The 21,640-nt window shown below is 47.2% G+C and overlaps 2 protein-coding genes across 12 annotated transcripts in view; one reads left to right on the top strand and one right to left on the bottom strand.

The window, feature by feature from the left end:
• Positions 1 to 2,883: 2,883 nt before the first annotated feature.
• Positions 2,884 to 6,867, top strand: LOC118514329. Of its 3 annotated transcripts, none has more exons than XM_036061127.1 (5): positions 2,884 to 3,120; positions 3,665 to 3,842; positions 3,912 to 5,234; positions 5,318 to 5,577; positions 5,646 to 6,867. In XM_036061127.1, the coding sequence occupies exons 2-5, from the start codon at positions 3,666 to 3,668 to the stop codon at positions 6,721 to 6,723; spliced, it is 2,838 nt and encodes a 945-aa protein (XP_035917020.1). In that variant the 5' UTR covers positions 2,884 to 3,120; position 3,665; the 3' UTR covers positions 6,724 to 6,867. The 3 variants fall into 3 exon arrangements, with proteins under 3 accessions (XP_035917020.1, XP_035917019.1, XP_035917021.1); XM_036061126.1 differs by having other exon boundaries at positions 2,884 to 3,152; XM_036061128.1 differs by having other exon boundaries at positions 2,885 to 3,027.
• An 812-nt stretch (positions 6,868 to 7,679) lies between these two features.
• Positions 7,680 to 21,640, bottom strand: part of LOC118514330 (protein windpipe) — a 50,778-nt gene continuing 36,817 nt past the window's right edge. For 7 of the 9 annotated variants that reach the window (XM_036061134.1, XM_036061131.1, XM_036061129.1 and 4 more), the window contains one exon: positions 7,680 to 11,530. In XM_036061134.1, the coding sequence (XP_035917027.1) occupies positions 9,388 to 11,502 (2,115 nt within the window). In that variant the 5' untranslated portion in view covers positions 11,503 to 11,530 and the 3' untranslated portion in view covers positions 7,680 to 9,387. Of the gene's footprint in view, positions 11,531 to 11,631; positions 11,657 to 18,963; positions 19,192 to 21,640 lie in introns of those variants that run through there. The other 2 variants (XM_036061137.1, XM_036061136.1) reach the window with 2 other exon arrangements.

The following is a 21,640-nucleotide window of genomic DNA, read 5'->3' as shown; positions in this document are numbered from 1 at the left end:
AAAACTGACATTAAAAAAATGATGAAAAACAAGAATAATATGAGAGACAATAAGAGAAAAAAATGAATGTTTAATCTCAACTATACAACACGAAAACAGTTATGTAAAAGATACAAGAAGACGACCGAAACATAGACTGAAAATATAGTAAAATAAAAAGTATAAAAACAAGAAAGTACACGACAGAAAAATAGTATTAAGTACAATAAATGTAAATCCACAAGAAAGTTAATCAACAATAAAATAAAATTGAAATAACTCATACAGTTCTACCCTATGTTCTAACATAGCGAAACACATTCGATTCGCAGAGCATGTAGCGTTTTATAGAAATGACTTATATTATGTTTATTCAAATGAGTCCCACTCTAATGTGCTTCGTCTCGCTGGCTTCTCCCAATCCCACCACTCAGCTTCCATCTCAAACACTTTGGGCTTGAGCTTATCAATCGTATGTACCGCATTTTCCATTTCGACCGCTAACCACGGAAAAAAAGCTAAATAGACATTTACTCCACCCATTCCTCAACTGATTCTATCAAACCTTCCTTCCCACTGCCAAGTGGCGCTGGATTCGATTCCTCTTTTTTACGATTGTCATTTAACCGCAATCTTTTCCGGTGCGCGATGCAAGAGAAAAGAAATAAAAAAATAACACTAGCCCCCCGTGGGTGATTCGTTCATTGATTGTGATTATTTCAAATCGACTTTTGTGCTTGATTTAGACGTGGGTACACCAAACGTGCACACACTTGGCTGGGAAAGTACGGTCGTGCACGTTCAATAGGCGACCGTTCACAACCGGAAGACATATGTAGAGATTGCACAACGAGCACAAACCGCAGCTGAACCACCAACGAGCGCGGTTTATTTTTTTCTATTATTGTTCCTAAGAGAATGGCGGGAAATTCGGCGGCATCGGATGCGCACTTTCACCACCAGTAATCATGTGCGTGTCGTGGTGTCGGAAAATGATTTCTAATTTGCATATTTTGGCCGTTTTCCGACGAGCGCTCGCTACCATAAAATTGATATTGTTCAATCAGTGCGTCTCAGAAGGTTGCCGGGCACGCGGTTGTGGTACAGTGCCGTAGATGTCGTGCTAGATAAATAGAAAACCTCCGGGGTGAACACCGAACGGGGTTGGTCGTAATGGTGGTGGGTTTAAGGAAGCTCAAACGGAAATGACATTTTCTTCTCTCAATGACCAATGACGGCGATATGGGTTTTCTCGTGGGCGATCGAAAGCGGACGTTTTTGGGTGTGTGAGTAGATCTGAGAAGGAGTGTGTATTAATAGTACTTAACATTTTCCGTTGGGTAAGGTTTTCTCTCTTATAGTATTAATAGTGATGATTGATGAGGCAATACAGGAATAAAAATTGAGCTAATGTTTGATTTTTTGTTTTATTAAATCGTTTATATGTTTTATAAATCTTTCCACTCAAACCACTTTACACTCAGCAAAATGGCCTGACCGTTTTTCATGATTAAAACAAAACCCCTAACCCCCAAAACCCAACAAAGCGCCTGAAAGTATGCAATTAATATACACGTTTGAAATTTCTTCGGCCTACGGATATCATAAATGGAAAACGGTGTAATTTTTTATGTTTTTTTAAATAAACTGTGAACAACAACATCCTTTACCTAAAGTATTTGTAGCAGAATATTGGAACATTATTATGGAAAAAATATAACTAACATTTACAGAAGGATAATATTTTCATACCAATTTAGCCACTTTCTTAGACAATAATAAAATGGTCGAAATAAATTGAATTGCCAAGCCATTTTACTATCTCTTGCGTGTCGCTTAATCCCTCAAAAATACGAAAGAAATCAAACATCCAACAGGTTCCGTTCATCCATCCCGATCAAATCACTCCGTCGCTCATTCCACCCGAAGCCAAACGGTGAAATGTTCACGGTACGGGAAATTCCCCTTCAGATTTGTACCACCCTACTACCATCGGCACCTTCTTAAGGCGTACGCCGCACGAAGGATTATATTTATCTCACTTTACTCCGGCAATCCAGGCATACTTCGGCCACGAGCCCGAGCAGCCGAACGAACGAAGCCGTTCGAACTCACCCCTCTTCTGTTAGAACACCATTTTATCCTTCGTGGTCATTACGTACCACAAAAACAACATTAACACGAGCCAAGCGGGAGCAATACAATTTTGTCCGTTGCGCACACGATAACGGAAAATGTGGTCCAATAAAAATCCCAGATCCCACATCCCCATTATCCAACCAAAACACTGGCAAGGGCTTGGCTCCCCGTTTTTCTCCTATTAGTCCTTGGGGGAAAATGGACCGATTTTCTGCTCATTAAAATCAATGAGCAAATCATAAGCTCACTTAATTATCATCCTTTTGCCATTTCGGGTGGAAAAGTCCTCCGGCCCCGCTCGGCACGCTACACTACTACAGCTACACTACTCATACCGGAGGGGAGAAACTATCACAATTAGGGGAGCATTTTCCCTGCCCTGCCATGAAGGCATTCCGTAGCACGTACTTTTGGTGATTAATAAATTTATGAGCGGAATTTGTCAGATTTTGTGCAATTTATGGTTGCCGATTAAGCAGGCAGCTCTACCAGCTCTAGATTCTAGCTCTAGCTTCATCGATATGGGGGGAGCTTGAGAGTCAATATTCGTCTAAGAACCAACCGAGCATAATGACTTACGGTGGCAAATACTTACACTAAATCATATTCACCACCAAGCTTAATCACCACCCGACAAGAAAAAAAAAAGGTGAGCTTTAAGTTTTGTGGCGGCCCCACAGAAAGCATCGTGCCTCAGCAAGCCCTCTTATCTTATCACACGGTAAAGGTGGCTTTACGAGACGCACAACTGGGCTAACCATCACCACTGCGACACCACCCAGCCAGACGCATCTAACATCCCATTCGACCATGTCACTAGCAAAGTGTGTGCTTCCTGGCCATGGACAGGCCCGTGAAGTGTCGATTTGAGTAGCATTATTTATTAGTTTCATCCCTTCATTAGTTCATGTAAGCTAAACGCGGGTTTTCGTTGCGTGTGATTGCGTGTGTGAAAAAGAAAGTGACAGCGAACGTTCTATTGCGCCAAAAGGGGTGCTTCCAGTGAGTGCGTTGAGATTATCATGAGCAAATGAGTAAGTTGTGGTGCGATCGATCGTGAATAGCTGTTAAATAAGGAAAGGAATCTGGACACAGCACACACCCTGATTATACAATACAGGCAGGCAGGACAGTGATAATCGATAAATTCCTACCCCAAAGCTGACATACGGATAAAGGTGGTATCCGAAATTTCCGATCGAAGACAGTGTGCGACGCCCCACAGCTCCCCAAAAGGTTACCCAGTGCATGGGCCAGATAATCACTATCTTATCTAGGGTAGTGCGATTGGTTTCCGAACGGTGTGTTTGCAAGCTCCACGACGCTAGTGGTCACCAACACACTGGAACAGGAACAAGGGGTTCTGGTGATCTAGTGTGTCTGTGTCCGTTTGCTCTGGCCCACCGCACAGAGCGCTATGAGTCACTTGGACTCGTTTTTTTTTTATCACTGTGATTGCAAAACTCGCCCAAACCCAACGCGGTCGGATTTTTGGTGTTTCGGAGTAGCCAAATTCACACGCCACATTTTTTCCCCTTTGCAACAGCATGGAACGACAAATGGTGGTGCCTGTGATAGTGTGGCTGCTAGGGTCACTCGTACTGCTAGCGGCGGGACAGGAAGTATGTCCGGAACCGTGTAGCTGTGACTGCGAGGAAAGCATGGCGTGTGTCGATTGTTCCGGGCGTGGCCTAACCGAGCTTCCCGTGTTTGCGGACGTTAATGTAAGTGTGAGTGCACCGTGTAGTGTGTATCAATTAATTAATCTAGATCCGGCACACACTCTCTTACAGATCGAAATTCTTGACCTTTCCGACAACCTGTTTACGACCATTCCACCCGAGCTGGGCCAGTTTCCCAGGCTACACTATCTGGATCTGTCGGCGAACGCAATCGCACGCCTGCCGGAGGATGCACTCGCCGGCATGTCTGCCCTGTCCATATTGATCCTCTCGGAAAATAACATCTCCAACTGGGCGGACATTCATCCGAACCGCTTACTACTCCCGGCGGGCAATCTGAAGGAGCTACGGCTAGCGAAGAACCACTTCACAAGCTTCTCCAGCAATGACGATAATCTAGTGCTGACGAGCCTTTCGCTGCGCTATCTCGATTTGAGCGAGTGTAAAATTTCGAAAATCTCCGGCAACGAGGTCATACAGGGGTTGCGCAGCCTGGAACATCTGAAGCTCTCCGGCAACCCGATCATCTCCGTGTCGGACATGCAATCGGCCAACCTGAAACGGCTCGAGCTTAACAGCTGCAAGCTAGCCGCACTGCAGCCAACAATCTTTACCGGACTAACCGCACTGAAGGAGGTTAATCTGGCACGGAACCATCGGCTCTCGCTCGTACTACCACACCAAGACACGCCCGTCCAATCGGCGACGCTGCGCAAAATAAACCTATCCCACTGCAACATGGACACGCTCGATCTGCACGGCTTCCCGAACCTGATGACGGCGATCGTGCGGGGCAATATGGTGCGGCAGCTTGATCGTGATTCGTTCTCCGGCACGGCACTGCTGGAACATCTGGACCTTTCGTTCAACTCCATCAGCAGCATCCATCCGGAAGCGTTCCGTGCGCTGAAGCACCTCAAAACGCTGGATCTCTCCTTCAACATGATATCGCGCATCGATGGCAAACTGTTCAAAACGAACGACCTGCTAACGCACATCAACCTGAGCCGGAACTACATCAGCCGGTTTAGTCGCATCTCGGCCGATTCGCTCGTGTACCTGAATATGAGCTGGTGCGAAATTCTTACGATCGATTGGGATGCACTCGCGTCGATGGGTGAGCTGATCGAGCTCGATCTTTCCAACAATCTGGTGTCCGACATCCCGGACACACTGTCCTCGGGAACGCTGCAAACGCTCGATCTCAGCATGTGTCGACTGTCGTCGATGCGGAACACAACGCTCGCCGGTCTGCCGGAGCTGCTGAGAATCAATCTGTCCGGCAATCGGTTCACCACCCCGTTTCGGGTGGAGTTTTTCGAGAAGAACCCGTACCTGAGCGAAATCTGGCTCGGCGATAATCCGTGGCGGTGCGACTGTCGGAGCGATGAGTTCTTCCAGTTTTTCCAATTTCTTACCGATCCACCGGGCAGGGTAAGTGTGATCGATTGACCTTAGGGTCCCTTTTGGTGAGAATTCTGAATCGATCCGTTTCGTTTTTTTTTTCTGAACCACAGATTGGAGATCGAAAAAATCTGCAGTGCAACACACCGGAGGACTTTTTCGGTGCGTCGTGGGAAGGTGCCTGCCGATCGGTTTGGTATCCGTACGAAACGATCGGCAATGTGGAACGCATCTGGACCTGGCTGATGGTCGGTGTGCTGTCCTTTTTCGGCATCTTCTGTCTCATTTCGTCGATCAAGAAATTTATCTCCTCGCGCAAGAAGATGGCCGCCGAACGGGAACGGGAACAAAACTTGCAGGAACTGAGGGAAATGTGAGTTTCGCGTCGTTTTTGTAGTGGTTTTGGAGTTCTTGTAACATCTTCCCTTCACAATTTTTCAGTGCTCGAGATAATCGTGTGCGACTACAGCAAGACGCACCACAAAATGCTCCCGACATACGAGAATCGAGACCTCCGTGCTATGAAGATGCCTTACTGCTTCCCAAGCTAGATGCGGCCTCCTTCGCCTCACTCGATGAGCTGATGCTGCGTGGCAAGCGTCGCAAACGGCGTCGCAATCGTCGTGCATCCGAGGCCAAGGATGACGACGACATTGACGAGGAGGAGCGCATCCAAACACGTCAGCGAGCAAGAACTCGCAGCGAAGATGTCCTGTCGCGGCAAATCGATGACACATCCTCCCTGGAACCAGCGCCAGATCGAGCACCGGTACGATCTATCTACGAACGTCCTACCTCCAACCGGGTCGTGTCACAAACGGAAGCACTGGTCCACAGTTCTACGCCAGCCGTCACACAGGAACAGCGTGATCGTGAGGAGGACGAAGAACTTCACTACCATTCGATCGATATTCTAAGCCTACACCATCAACCATCATCCGCCAGTGAACGGTCCGCACCACCACCTCCACCCCGGCTCAGTTCCACCATAACTATGCCAAGCGAACCGATCGAAACGTTCACCGGCATTAGCCACAGTCCGTACGCCAAGCGCAAGGTGAAACCTCTCCAGCACCTAAACCCGAACGGTAGCATTGAAGAGATCACCGATTTTGCCGACCGACAGTCTAGCCCGTACGCGAAACGGCGTGGCCCACTGATGTCCAGCTTCCGGGACCCGTCACGAAAACTTCCACCCCTACCGGACAGACCACCACCACCACCCGTGCCGGGACCGGCGGGTCGTTCGTCCGAGATTACTCTAGTCGAAAACTACTTCCAACCGACGGATCAACAACGTATCATCGATGAGCTAGATGATTATGCCGTCATTCCGATACAGATTCAAGGTTCCGCTGAGCGAGCTGCTGGTGGTGACAGTGAGCCACAGCCATCTACTTCCGGCGGCTCGAAAGTGGTCGTGCTAGCGATGGGTGATCGAGATGGGCCGTTAAATGCGAGTGATTCTAGTGAAACCAGCAGTATAGAAATTATTGCACCGTTGGTGCTGAAGAAATAGGGAGGAGCGATTTTGTCTAACAGAAGATAGGGATCAGCTTACTAGTTGAAGGAAAAGGACGCTGTAGCCATTTCTGTTGCTGATAACGATAGTATTTAAGTGAATGTTTAATAAAGTTCCCTTGTATAGATACAAAAAACACAACCAATTATAAAGCCTTGACTTGCAGAAGCAATCCTTATAACTGGTTGTTTATTCAGACCTTTCATGGTGGACTGAGTTAAGGGCCTACTGTTGCTCTACTGAGGAACACTACTCCGGCTAAGGTAAGAATACTGGGTCTAGACATTTGCGATGCATGCTGATCCATGTAATACAGATGCCAGGAATGCCACCTGAGTTGTTCTAATTAGTCTGACCTGTAACTTATTAATTTTTATTTTATTCTCTTAAAAAATTTCCATTCCAGCAGAGTGGAAACTTCAACCACTAGCTGCTCTGTAAGCTGATTGTTCAATATTGCAATATGCTCTTCAAAAGAAACTTGTAGAAATTAAAGCTCATTTTAATTTCAAGGTTAACTAAGAAAATTACCAGACAAAACTAATTATATCTATATATAATAAATATTTAAGTAAATAAAAACCGTCGTGCACATATCAATTTAGATGAAACAAACCCACTATGCTGAGAGAATAGCCATTGAAAGCTTTCACTGTACATGAAAGATTTCATCGACGAGCGTCATTAGTTGGTACAAAGTAACGCTAGATGACGCTGAAGAGCTGTTTACATGCTTCAAAATAGATGGCGCTGACCACACGGTTTAAAAACAATCAACGAACTTTCCGCAGTTTAACAACATTTATCAAAATCAAATTAAATAACCTTAAACAAATACAGAATGTAAATAAAAACATTAATTTACCTTCCAGAAATCACACCAAACCCAACGTTATTCATATTTCTTTCATCGCCGTTCTCTTGCAAAAAACCAACACCCCAACACACAACCATTAATTCGTACTCTACAACATTTTGTTTCGCTTTTATTGTTTTTCACAATCGGTCTCTAGCTTCTCACGTTATAAATTATTTATAAAATTTAAATACATTTCTTCCTACACGAACGCACCAAGACGCAGAAAACAAAACGGTTGACTCGGGTTCGGATCGTCTTCTTCTGCTTGCCATTCGAAGGGAAAAAAAAGCCGGGAGCACGCATGTGTGTGTGTGTGTCTTCAAACAAACAGGATAATGACGTAATGGACACGAAGGATATGGTTATGCACCGTACACCCAATGTGTGTGTTTGTGGGTGTGTTTCGAACAGGATACACAGCTACAACAAGTAACATCAACAACCTAGACTCGATAAAAAACAGATCGTGCGTACGTGCGTTCTTAGCATTCGTCAAAGACCAGGCGAACAAATTCCCAACCGCTCCACATAATTATTCTAACTATTCGCATCCTCCCCATATGTGTTGATGTGTTGATCCGAATGATTCCCACATTTAATGTACAACTCCTTACTTCGTTAGGTTTTCTTACATCGACACGATCGCGATCTCTGTGTCTCGTTTACGCTCTACGATGAACGCGACTGGTGTGACATGAACTAGTAAACTCTTCGTTCCTAAACGGTTCGCTTCCTACATAACCTCGCCCGGAAACACCAAGCATCCACTTGATCGCTCGCCATTCGGAACGCCTATCCCTAAACGATCCTGATGCCTTACTGTATATGATAACACCGATACACGACGTTTTCCTTTTCCCCGGCCTCAATTTTTCGTTGCATCCTACATACTAATGGTTTCTCCTACTGCACTTCTGCGATGGTTAGTTTTGTCTAGAGGATCCACTCCCGTAGCACTATTAGGATTAAATTTTGTTGCGCCAAGGCTCTCGCTTCACCCCTTTCCGTACGCAATTGGCATTTTGGCAAATTAGAATACAAGTGTGTGTGTGTTTTGTTGTTTCGGTGTTACTAGCACTACTGCTGCGACTACGCGTACTCTACGATTCCCCAACCAAACGATCTCACTGTCACCTTCCACGGCTTCCTAAACACTATGTACACTTTCATTGATCATGTCGCGTGCAACCTCGCAGAATAGTTCTTATCGTTAACCTCTCTCTCTCCTAATGGTTCACGAGCGGTTCACAACAGGCACCAGGAAGCAATATGGTTGAAATTGGCTACAAAAAAGCTACGACTTAGGTGGTATTCGTTCGGTTTTTCACTGCTCTAGCATATGCTTCCTTTCCTGGGAAGCCGTTCCTCCAAGCTCCAGATGGCAGCTGTGGGAAGCATTCGCAGGCACCAAGGCAATAGATATGTTTTGTGCTTTAGCTAGAGTCCACACGGGGAACTCGGCACGAGATGGAAAGATCGGCCCACAATAACCGTTGAAGGTAACACAGCACCCAAGAGCAAGAGCAAACGAACGATCTGTACCCCGGGGATCTGCTTGATCTGCTACGAGCTGTTGTTTTCCTGTGTGTAGGCGCACGCGAGAGAGAGTTTGCCTCGGCAAGGATTAGTAGATTAGCAGCGATTTTCGTCGAGACACACCCCGATAACGCGATATCCGAAACCGAACGTCACACCTGGTCACGAGCCACGGCCCGTATGTCACGCGGTAGGTAAGACGACCACGGTCTGCTACTGCTGCCCTGCTGCCAGTGCCACCACCACCATCGCTGCGCAACCGTTCCCTAGAACTTTTGGTCATCCATCGTGGTAATGATATCGCCCGCCCGCGAACGACTCCTCGTCACCAGGATGGGCGTTTTCGGTTTGGGCGTCTCGGTAAGCTTAATTTTCACCCGGCCCGTTTCGGGCGAGTACACCGGACTGTAGCGATCCGACTTGGGCGAGGTAGGCACGTAGATTGGGCTGTAGCGCTTCGAGCGCGGTGACTCCATCGGGACCGCTAGATGACCGTCCGGATCGGTAACGTCCCCGTTCGCTGATGGCACATGGTTGGGAGGCTTGTGTACGCCGGCCGGTGATGCATCACCGTTGTGTAACGCACCATTTCCGTTCGGTAGACTCGTCGTGTTGTTATTGTCCGCGACCGGTGCACCGTGCTGTGCCGGGTCGTTCGTTCGCCGTTCGGCCGCAATTGGTTTGAACGATTCCATCGGCTTCTCGAGTGACGTTCGCACCGGCTTCACCGGGCTGAAAGCGGTTTTCTGAGGATCGCCAAACACCCGCTCGTAGTCCGTTTTGTCCGGTGACATGAGCGGAGTTTGTTCGGGAGTTGCTGGACTACCGGCACCGTGTCCATTACGATCAGCCGGTCCTTTCTCTAGCAGGTTTTTGTTCATCTCTTTCATCTCACGTCCTTGACCGTTTGCCGTTTCCACATCGTACTTGCCGCGCCGATTGCGTGAGTCCGGCTTACGCTTGCACACAACCATAATGATCAGCGCCACCAGGATAATGCCCAGAATGGCAAGCAGTAAGTACGTCTTCTGGTTGTCTTCCTCGGATTGTGTGGCAACGGCTGCATCATCCTCCACCAAGGGGGTCTCGGAAGATCCACCACTGCCACCCGCATCACTAGCCGTCTTCATTACTCCTGCCGCTCCAATCATCACCCGTGCGTTGGTTGCCTCCGACGTAGTCTCATCCGAAGTGGTTCCTAGCGATGTCTGTTCCTCATCCTCCTCGCGGAAGATACCAAGGTCCTCGTGCAGGCTGGGGAATTCCATCGGCGATTCCTCCGGTTCCTCCTCAACGCTACTATGATCTGGCTCAATCGTTGAGACGGTCGTGCTGCTCACGTGATCAATATCGATCGCTCCGATGTTCATCAATAACAAGCCACCTCCACTACCACTGCCATCATCGGTTTGGTCTTCCTCCGCCTCTCCATCGTCAACCACATCGTCGATCACCCGTGGACTTTCATCCGGCTCACCGCTACCCTCATCCACCGGACCATCAAACACTTTCCTTCGTTCGTCCTCACCGATCGAAGAGTCCGCCCCGATGGCGGGACCCTCACCGGAAGCTTCCTCGTCCTCACTGTTGTTCACTACAATCGGTGGCTCGTTACGCTTCACCTTCTCACCCACCGGGAAGTATTCGCGCTTAAAGTCATCCTCATCCTCCTCGTTCGCTTCCGGCTGGGGTGCATCACCGAGCATCAGCTCGTTCTCGTCCTCGTAATCATCCCACCGGTAGCCTTCCTTGCGCTCCTCCACCACCGACGGATTGCACACGTCCAGCTGACGGACCTGCAACCAGGGCTGGCCCTTAAACTCGGCCGGTGCCATACACTTCACATGCTCGTCCGACCACACGTGCCTCGAGGTTAGCCAGTTCCGGATGTGCAGCGTCTCGCAGGTACAGTTGATCGGATTGTTCGCCAGCTCGATGTACCGTAGCCGCTTGAGCTTCATTAGATTCAGCGGCAGGTAGGTGAGATCGTTGAACGTTAGGTTAAGCGACTCCACAAACGGTGGAAGCCGGGCCAGCTTTGCCGACGTGATACGATTGTGACTAAGGTCGAGCTTGCGAATGCGCTTGCCCAAATGATTCACCTCCGCCAGCCGATTTCTCGACAGATCCAGCTCGGTGATGTTGCGCACATTTTCCAACACTCCCGGCACCTTCGTTAGCTCCAGCCCGGACAGATCCAGCCGGGCGATCGGTTGCGACTTGTCCAGGCTCCTCAAACCGGCCACATGCGTACACCGAATCGTGGAGTTCGCTTCACATTTGCAATCCTGTGGACATTTCACCGTATCCGCTACGCTCGTGTCCAGACAAACCGTGGCAAGCAGGGCCAACAGTAGCACCAACCAGCTTTTGGCCACCATTTCGTTTCTCGTACACTCCTCCGGATGTCTGAAAGTGGAAACAAATTTTTGTAACTTTAATAATTCGTCTGGGCGTTTTTCTTGGGGTTGGAAGGCGAAAGAAGAAAAAAGAGAAGAGATAACGCTCACGGGACGTTCCCTTTAGGTGCGCATCGGACGGGCGCAACGAGTGAACGGACCTCGTCGACCGAACCTCTCCCCAAAAATCTTCACAAGCCACAGCAAAGCGTTATCGATTGTGTGAAATTGAAGCTGATAAGACGCTTATCACCATTACATGCTGCCCAGGGTCACTGTGCAGCAGACGGCGTTGGTTCGGTGTCCAAACCGTAGGCCCAAAAGGGTTGCCAATAGCTTCGGTGTACGAATTAGGAAGTATGTGTTCCCCCCGTTCGAGGTGGTTCGAACGTTGCATAACTTCACGGTGTTCCGTACGGTACGAATGTTCTTTCTCAAGCTGCCAATAAATCAAACACGGAACGGAAGCATATATAATTCTACGCATCGATGGTCGAACTCAATACCTCCAAGGTCAGTTGTCTAGTGGCAGTGTTTAAGTACCACACTTAAACCATACTTTCTCGCCCATCACCCACGAAGCTAACCGTGGGTGAGAATTGGAGCTGGCTCATTGCAAGCCAACTTTATAGCAAGGCCGGGAGTATATTTACATCCAAATCGTAACTCACCACAGTTCCTAGAGGTAAACATTCTCTTCCAAAAAAAAAGTCTCAACTCTATTAAGAGCACGCAGTGTCCGGGGTCCATACGCTTAACCGTGATCCGAAAATGGAACGTGGACAACCTTTAATACCTCGCATATGCAAATGCAGACCTGTTCCTGGCTCCGGTGCAAATGCACCGTCACTTTCATTCCCAATGTCACCGGAGGTGCGGAACTCAACGTCGGTCGGTGCACCGCAGCGGTATACGTCATCCCATCATCAAACCTCACCAATGTTTCAATGAGGACTCTCTCGCATCTCCTATCAAAAAAAAAAAAAAACCACCGCTTTGCGCAATTCATTGAACGGTAATGTATTTTTATCGCTACGCTATCCACCGCCAAACTGACAACCGTGCGCCATCATCGTGTGTTGGTATCGCGCGCGCCTGTCTGGTCTACTTGTGTCCCGAACGATTGTGTCCATGTATTTCAATGCTGAGCGAACGTTGTCCCCCGAACGAGGTCCACATTTTCCGCCCAAACCGGCGATGGTCGAACGGCGCCACCCGGTGGTTAGATAAGGCAAAACGGTCATCGTTTTCCCTTCTTTTCACGCTTTTCTCATTTCACCCTACCACACTGTACTGTCGAAAAGAAACACCGAACACCACATCGAGGCCATCCTCCGTGTGGCTAAAACGGCGATGCAATTTGTACAGCAAATGCAACCCACCCCCGACAATGCCACTCTCTTTCTCTCTCTCGCTCGCTCTCTCTCCCTCTCTTCTTCATCCACCACCGTCGTCGGACGGCATCGGTATGGATTCCTCACTAAGAATAGCTGCAGATGAACGGATTTTTTCAACGCAGCCGCGAAAAACCGCAACCGACAAACAAAATCACGCGAAGAAAAAAAAGAAAGCAAAGGTCACTGTCGCTGGCATTTGACGACAGTTGGACGGGAGCAGCAAACGGCGAAGTACTACCCCACCCCAGGTCTGCTTCCCACCCCTTTCACCATCGCTCCGCAGGGTACAAGTACTGCACCGATCGACCGTCGCCGCGCTTGAAAGTGAAAGAAAAATGACCATCGAAAGGAAAATTTCTCTCGCGTGCGTTGCGTCCTTTCGACTGGCAAACTTGTGGTGCCTCGTCTGTGTGGACTCGTTTTTGACACCCTTTTCCTTTTCGGGGCGGGAAAGGAAGCGCAGCAGGGAGGTGGCTTGGGACAGCGACTGCAACTTCTTGCGTCGTGTCATTGTTGAGGTGGGTGGGTTAGTGGGCGCCACAGCACAAACGTGATGCGACCCCCCAATCCTGTCTGTTCTTGAAGAAATTGTATAATTCAAGGTCGGACATCACATGACGGCTTTTCGGTATGACGGACAGTTCGGGCGACACGATGGAAAATACCTTAAGTTGCAGTCGAGGCGAGTCCGGTACCGGCCAGAGCTCACTGCAACACTGAATGAAGTCAGCAGTGGTGAAGGAAGCAACAGCCAGCGAAAATCAGTGTCGGAGTGAGTCATGTCAAACACGGAATCTAAATTTGTAGAATGAGTGTAAGGGATTTTGGGTGATTATTGCAGCTCCTATTACTCAGAAGTAGCTCATTATCTATATTTGTTCCCCATATGTTACATGGTTCGATTTGATACATTTGTTGCGTTGTGCTTAACAAAATAAGGGTTAGAAGGAAAATAATATTGTTTTGATGACGAAGGCCCTAAATTGTTGGTTAGTTGAACTCCAAGTTCGGGACTTTGAATCAATAGACTCCACTGAAGTCTTAAGTATTCCCCAATTAATATTATATGATGCGTCAGCGCTAACGAACAACTCAACAACACATCCAGTCTTTCTATCACAACTCCGCTGAAACGAGCTCTCGTCATTGAAGAACTGGCTCAACTATATTCAGATCTAGACTAATTCCAGTCAATCACAAGACCAGATCAAGGTCGATAACGCTTTTTAAAACTAATAAAATCAGTTGGAATCAAATATTCAAAGAATCCCACACTCCTTTTGCTCTTCTTACAATGTTTGATGCAAGCAGACCACCCTATGAAGTCGTTGAAACAATCTACTTCTATTCTTGCCCAGATTCCAGCATGCCACCGTGTCCGTCTACACCAGCATCAGCATGATTGGTGGCGCATAAAATGTCATTAAAACCATTTCAAAACTAGCTTCGATCCTAACCAGCTAGATTCAACCGGACTCTCTTCATTTACTCTAATGCGTACCATTGATTGTGCTCGGTTCTCGGTGCTGTGCACGCCAAATCAAGAACTTTACCGTCCCGTTCCAGATCCAATACGGCCAAAGAGTCGTCACGCGCCTGATTGGGAAGAAGGGGCGACGAATCTTGTCCCTTCATCTCTGCTCCCACTCCCTCTCTCTCTCTCACCGTCCCTTTCTTTTCCCTTGCCCAGTCGTAAGCATTACCGATTATTACCATACATAACGATCATCTACTATTTGCCCTAATCAAAACAACAATCAACGTTCAACAACCATTGACCATTGGCTCCAGTCCAGTTGCAGGTTTCAGCCGCGCTGCTACACATCCAGACGGCACGAGCGCATCTACCACCCGCTTCATAATAGGGTAATGGGATGGGTTGAAAACAGGAGCACGAGAGCCGGAGCCCGTGCAAAACGTGCAGCAGGGGCACAGAAATCCATGACCAGCACACCACGAGAGTCAGAAAACAAAATACTGACCATAATAAATGGGACACAATTTTACCAGCAGCTCGCGCTGGTAACGTGTTGGACCGGTTGGGGTTGGGATGCTGAGCGTTATTCGATTGCTTCAAGAAGTAAATATTATCACCGAACGACCATGACCGTGACATTGAATGGTTGCAGCGAACGAAGCACACGCTTCCGTGCTGAACTACATTTGCAATCGAATTAAATTATTGAAAAGGAACAACAAAATGCGCACATTCAGAGGGAAAGGATCGAGCTTACGATTTTTATTTGATGTTCAATGAGGACCATTTCAAACAACCCACATTCAATTCTACATACTTTTGCTTCAAATTGCCAGCCACCTTGTCACACTGGTCGCGAAGATGAATGTGATCGTCACATCAGTCAGCATCACAAAATGGCCTTCCAACGCCTTGTGCCGACGACACCGGTGCCGTGACGTGCAGCACATGTCGCAAAACATAATAATTGCAGGAATCCGGTTGCTGTTTTGCTGTCACTCACCGGGACCGTCCGTACCCATAACTGGACGTAATGAACTGCACGCATTCGAATGATAAAGCTCTCCGGCGGGAGGCGGAAGATGATGATGATGAGGATGATGATAAATGGGTTTTAATGGAGTGCACTTTAAAAGTATCATTGGTTTCGATTTAGGAAGCAGCTTTTTAATAATCAAGCTGAGACATTATTTTATCTAAATTATGAAGTTCGTTGAGGTTAATTTATTTATTTATTATATGATGATTAGCATCTGATATTATTCCTCTGGGGCAGAACCAGGGGTTCAAATCTCATCCGGACTGGAGGGCTCACAAGCAAAATATGTGGTATCATTAAGTCTAGTAAGCCAGAAATGGCAGGCCTGGCTTAAGGGGTCGTTAGGCCAAGAGGAGAGAGAATTCCTCTAAAGAAGCTATTGAGGTCTGTTATTTGTCAATGAAACATCTCGAAATGACCAATACAAAACAAATTGATCAATTAAGCAATAAACAGAACCTTAATAAGGGGACATCAGGAACAAGGAAGAAAATATTTCCTTAGTAAAACCAAAACCATAAAAAAAAAACATTTTAATTATCACGCTCGTTACCGTCACCGCCGTCTGGGAAAGGAACGTAAAACCGGCAAACATTTATAGCCCATCAAGATCAAAGCGATCAGGGGTGACGGAAACATTCTTGCATCCGTGACATTGTAAAACATCTAAAATGGAATAAACCTCCTACGTCCATAACTGGCACGAAAATGCATTCCTTGCAGCCCAACCTTAGGTTGCATGAAGGAAGAACGACTTCTGCCTATAAAACTGGACGGAGACAGACGCAGAGAGCGATGCATAACACCCAGAAGTGTTGACATTGTGTCATTGAACATTACATTTAAACCGTGTGACCCTTTGGCTAGGCTAGGGCTCATATGGTCTAGCACTAACCCTTTTATGCATACAGGTGTAACCGCTGCAGTCGGCCCATAATAGGAGCATGGAGATCAATGTTAAGCTTGTTTCCATTAATGGCTTCAATGGTCACCCGTTTGTGGGTTGGTTCATGCAAATCGCATGATTGAAGTAACAATCGAGAAGATGCTAAGGATTGGATCTTTGCATCCCCCGTTTTGCGAGACAAATTTTCGCTATCCTCGGTTGTACAAAAACGCATCTCTTCTCGCTAGAACGAGTAATTAAACTCGGTCAGAGTTTACCTTGCTGTTCACCTTCCCCGAGCCAAGGACTATTAATCAGCATAGGCACGCAAGCACACGTTGATCTCTAGGCCACGTGTAGACCCTCACCGAACACGAGATGTTCATCTCACACACCTCGATCGGCATCTGGGCGGGAGGCGCAGAAAACGTGTGAGATCTCCACGCAAGGTATTCGTCTGCCGGAGGAGAAGGCGTTCCATGCTCGGTAAGGTGACAGAATCGGGCAACTGATTAACTTCCGAGATTCCAACACACACACACCACGTTCTACGACGATCTCGCGTCAGTTTGATCGAGTTCTGTACCGTGGCATCAGCTCGCTAATTACAGTCTACGGACATTATACCTTCAAGCCCGTAGGTCAGACGTTTCACACCCCGCATCTGACGGCGACCACACACAGGAAGGGGATCAGGAAGACATTATAATTATTGTACTTGCATTTTTTACATTCACAAAACATGTGCCTGCGATGAACAATGCGCTCGTTTAAATAAGCAATACCATCTTCTGGCCAAAATGCCGACAGAAAGAAGTTTGCCAATCAGTCAAGTTCAGTTCGACGCTTGCCAATTCACACCAACTTCAGCTGCACGTGATTCTGCGGAAACGCAAACAAACAGCCACCCCAAAAACGTGATCCGAACTACTTCACGCGTCGTCAAGTGGTCGCCAACGGCTTGCGTAAATAGAGCACCTACAATTATTCTCCAAACAAGATGCCGGGGCGGATGTCGTGAATCAACGTATATAGTAACAATTAAGCAATGGTGGGACTTTTTTTTCCTGCGAATTTGACACCTCTCTTATCGGACGGTGGCTATCTTTACCGGACGCTATAAATATAATGTCACCATCGTCGGTGATAATTTTGTGAGGTGATGTCATTGGTGGGATGCCCTCGTGAGGCTTCGGTATGAATCAAGGTAGTAAAAGAATAATACTTTCTTCCCATTAAAGTATGATTTGCTTAGCTAATAACCAGCAATCCCATGCATTTCAGTGCCCTCGAATGCTCCGGGAAACTGTGACACTCGTAAATAATTACCACACCACACATTTCCCTGATCGTCATGGGAGAGCTGCTCTGGCAGTGTCCCATCTGGTCACACTAGTTCCAGAGAACGCAACATATGCGATCCCGATTTGCATTCTCCAACGATGCAATTTGCGGTGGCTTTATTGCACTAATCTGCAACTCATAAAACACCGCCAACAAACACCCGAACCAATTTCCCCGCACGGCACTGGACACTGGAGTCAAGTGAAAGAAGGGCCTAGCAAGTTGGCAAATCACCCTTTTTCAATTAGCAAACCGATCTTCTGTTACAGCGCGATATCTCAACGCTAGAGCAGGACTAGAGCCGGAAGGAAACAACCATACCCTGGAGAAAGCACTCCCAACAAAGGGGGGAGGCTCAATTTACCAACTTTTAGAAATTTATCGCTTTAGAAAGTGTGCACCGGGGCTTTGCCGAAAGGTGATAAAACCAGCTGCTCCCCAGACAGCGGCGCAACGAAAAGTTCATCTCGAACGAAAAGTGGAGTGGCGATGCGTTGATCCGGAAACACGCAAATAAAAGCCCTCCGCAGAAATGAAGTACAAGAATCCGTCAGGGTGGACGTGCAAAATTTGCCACTCCCGAACGCACCGAACCTGACGAAGAAGGTAAACGGTGCTGGTAATTAAAATGTTACCGGTTCGTTACCGCCCCAAAATGGGGACTACATCATCGCCGAGAGTTCTTCCAAGACTGACCCTGGCCGGCACGATCATGTGCTCTCGCATAACCCTTTCGGGCGCCCTGAGCAGACATACTTTACGACCGGATTTTCTGCACACAAATAATCACACGCAGCACGTAGCTAGTGATTCGACCATAAACCGATGCTAGTCGTCAGGTTTGGCTTCGTTTTTTTACGAGCTTCCTTCCACCGGCCGGGATTTCCTTTTCGTGCCGGGATGGGGTAGCTCCATTTTTAACCGGTACACAATTTCGCGAGATTAATTTCCTTTTACCGCGCAATCAGGGAGACCGGTGGTACCCGCGGGTACCGAGAGGGTTTGGGATCAAAACACACATCACAACCACTTTCACTGTGTACACTGGTGTGGTCGGGTGCGCACACACCTACCTCATGTGTAGTTTTTCAAATGGGTTCCATTATTTTATGCACCTACGCAGCGTAGGGCATCCATTTACTAGGGGCATCAATAAAACACAACCGATGCCTCAGGACTTCTTTTATAGGAGCGAAGGCGTCCCGTGGAGTGTCCTTCATATAGCGATATGATACACGATCAGTTCCACCAGCGCCTAAAATCGATTTAACCTCAATCACTTTCGTCCAGTAAAACTTACTTGTAAACAATTTAGCCCAACAGCATTCACTTTCTCTCCTACTACCTCATCTTGCAATTCGTACCTACTACATCAAATCAAGTTGCACCAATTTAAATAAACACACACACACTTTCCCTTTCGCCGGCTTTCATCCGAAATCGGCCGAAGTTTGTCGGAAGATTTATGTCAGTTCCCGGCTCGTCGGCGGTACCCGCACCTGTACCGACGACTCCGGACACTCGAAGTGCAATAAATATGTTCACCGGTCACCGAGCGGCCCCATAATTATTTTCACCTGTCTAGCGCTTCTAGTGCTCGGATTGGGTTTGCTTTTCCGATTCGGCATGCTTCATTTCAAGTACGGAGCAACAACAAAATAAACCGGCTACAAATGAACCTACCAAACGGTACCGCCTTCTGCCGACACCTTCCACGGTCCTTCCCTTCTCGCAAGCACGCGCGTTTTTAACGCCCGGCTCATTCGAGGCTAGATTATAATTAAACAATTTGCATAATCAAATGCTTACACCATCAGGGTCCAAACCCATCGCGTTCCGTGGTGGAACGCACCACATCATCCCGAGAGTTTGTTGTGCTTAATTGTAATGCTTAAGCACATTTACATCGTCGATCAGATCGTCCAAGAGACCGATCGACGGTGCCTGCCGATGTTGCTCTCGATCATGCTCGGTAATGTGTCTCGCGGGAGGTCTTAAAGTCACTGTCGGTAACGAGCAATTTGTCATCCCGCAAACGATCCGAAGACAAGCTCACGTTGTTCACAAGATTGTCACGAGCGGGCCGTAAGGTAACTGCTTAATAGGCTATTATTGTTAAGCATAATTTTGTGGCAATCTTTTAACAAACAAACTGTGCGCCTATCTAAACTCACGGAATCACGGGCCCGGTGTGTAGCTCTGTAGTGAACGATAGGCCAGCGTGCTTGAGCAATACAAGCGCGGGCTGTACACTAATGCAAGGTCAGATTAGGCGGACCCGATAATGGCGAGAGGTGTGTGTTTATATTTTAATTCGACAAGATCTTGAACTTATGGTGCAACATATGAGCGAAACGGTAGTAGGCAACTGGTTAAGAAACGATAATCACACTGTGCGGCATGTCTAATACTATGCGTAAACCTTGAAGTGTGCCCTTACATTTATTACCAATAGTGTATTTAGGCAACTTCCAAATGATTGCATTTGAAGCACGAAAAACGTTCTAGAACAATCATTCGTATGTTTAAAAATATTTTTTTTAATTTGCCAAGATTCTTCAACCTTCCACAATTGCATGACAACAGTAACTACTCTAATTCCAAAGATCCCAATTAAATCCCAAAGGATATAAAGTTAGGACAGCACTTGTACACCTCACGAGCCATGAGTCGGTATCTTTTAATCCACCCAAATCATCATCCCAACCCCGTAGGGCATTACGCAAACGTGCGTGTACTTTAAAACTGTAAGACTTATGCTTTAGACCTTGCCAGATAGCTGCAAGCCATTTCCATCACCGTTGTGATATCGTTGCTCACCGCGTGTAATTATTATCTTGTACCTGCGATTTTTTGGAACATCACGATGTGTCAAGTCATATCAAGGCACAGCATTCAGAATCCCGTGAATCCCCTTAGGATGAATGGTGTTCCACCAGAAACGGTGATTCGCCTTGTCCCGTAATTAGAACCTCGTCAAAACATCTCGCAAGCATTTTTGTTGTTGTTTTTGCTTACACTCCACACTGCCACGTGCTTCTCTCATTGAACACCATGTGATCTTCAACCCGGCTCACTACTGCTGACGACAACCTTAGAACGTCCGGGTATAGCCGGTGTCCGGCTGGAACCTGAGCACTTCTCGCCCGAGCATTCAATTTCCGGCTACCCTACGGAATTGCTAATGACCCTAATTAACTGGCACCGTGCGCGATTCCAGTCGTTCCCTGAGCGTAAAGAAGAGCGTCAATTGTTGGAGCGGCTTTAGCGAGAGGTATCGCCGATCAACTGCCCTGTTCTCCAATTTCCTACTCGATGGCGTGATATATCGCACGAGGTTACAAGTTAGCATAGATCACTTGGCAGCACTTCGTTCAAAACGTTTGATAGTCGAAGGTGTGCGTGTGCGTTAGATTGGACCTGGGACGTACTTCAATAGCCCGATGCTCGGACAGGAGGCATCAAATAGCGCCACTCACGTCAACGATCAAACTTCTAACGGCTCAGTTTCAAATTTCAATGACAGCTCGGCAAACCGACAAAAACTGTCACGAAACCTTTTTTTTTGTGTGGCTGTTGCTGAGGTTGAATTTGAGTGTTCAAGCTTCTCCCGTTTAGAGTGATTGGCAGCATAGAAACCGCAATTTCTTATCTGGTTTTATTCATTAGCGGGGATAAGAGATGGATATTTTTCTCTTAATAAATTCCGATTTCATGTTTAGTCCTTGAACAACTTTTACCACATAGATTGGACGACGAAACCGCAAATAAAAAAAACTCTTGTTGAATTATGCTCAACACTTGTTTTCTTGACACTCTACATGGGATAGCTATGCTGAAACTCTATTTCCTAGCCACAGAAAACTACATTCCTCATTTTGCAATCAAAATTCTTTCCGCAATGCCTCACTTAAATTGTTTTTATCAAGATCTCGCTGCCTTTTACTGAAAGGTGTAAAAGAAACCACAAATTGAAC

The sequence above is a fragment of the Anopheles stephensi genome, chromosome 3 (assembly GCF_013141755.1).
Source record: "Anopheles stephensi strain Indian chromosome 3, UCI_ANSTEP_V1.0, whole genome shotgun sequence".
NCBI classification, from domain to species: Eukaryota; Metazoa; Arthropoda; class Insecta; order Diptera; family Culicidae; genus Anopheles; species Anopheles stephensi.
This window is presented reverse-complemented; position numbering and strand designations above follow the sequence as displayed.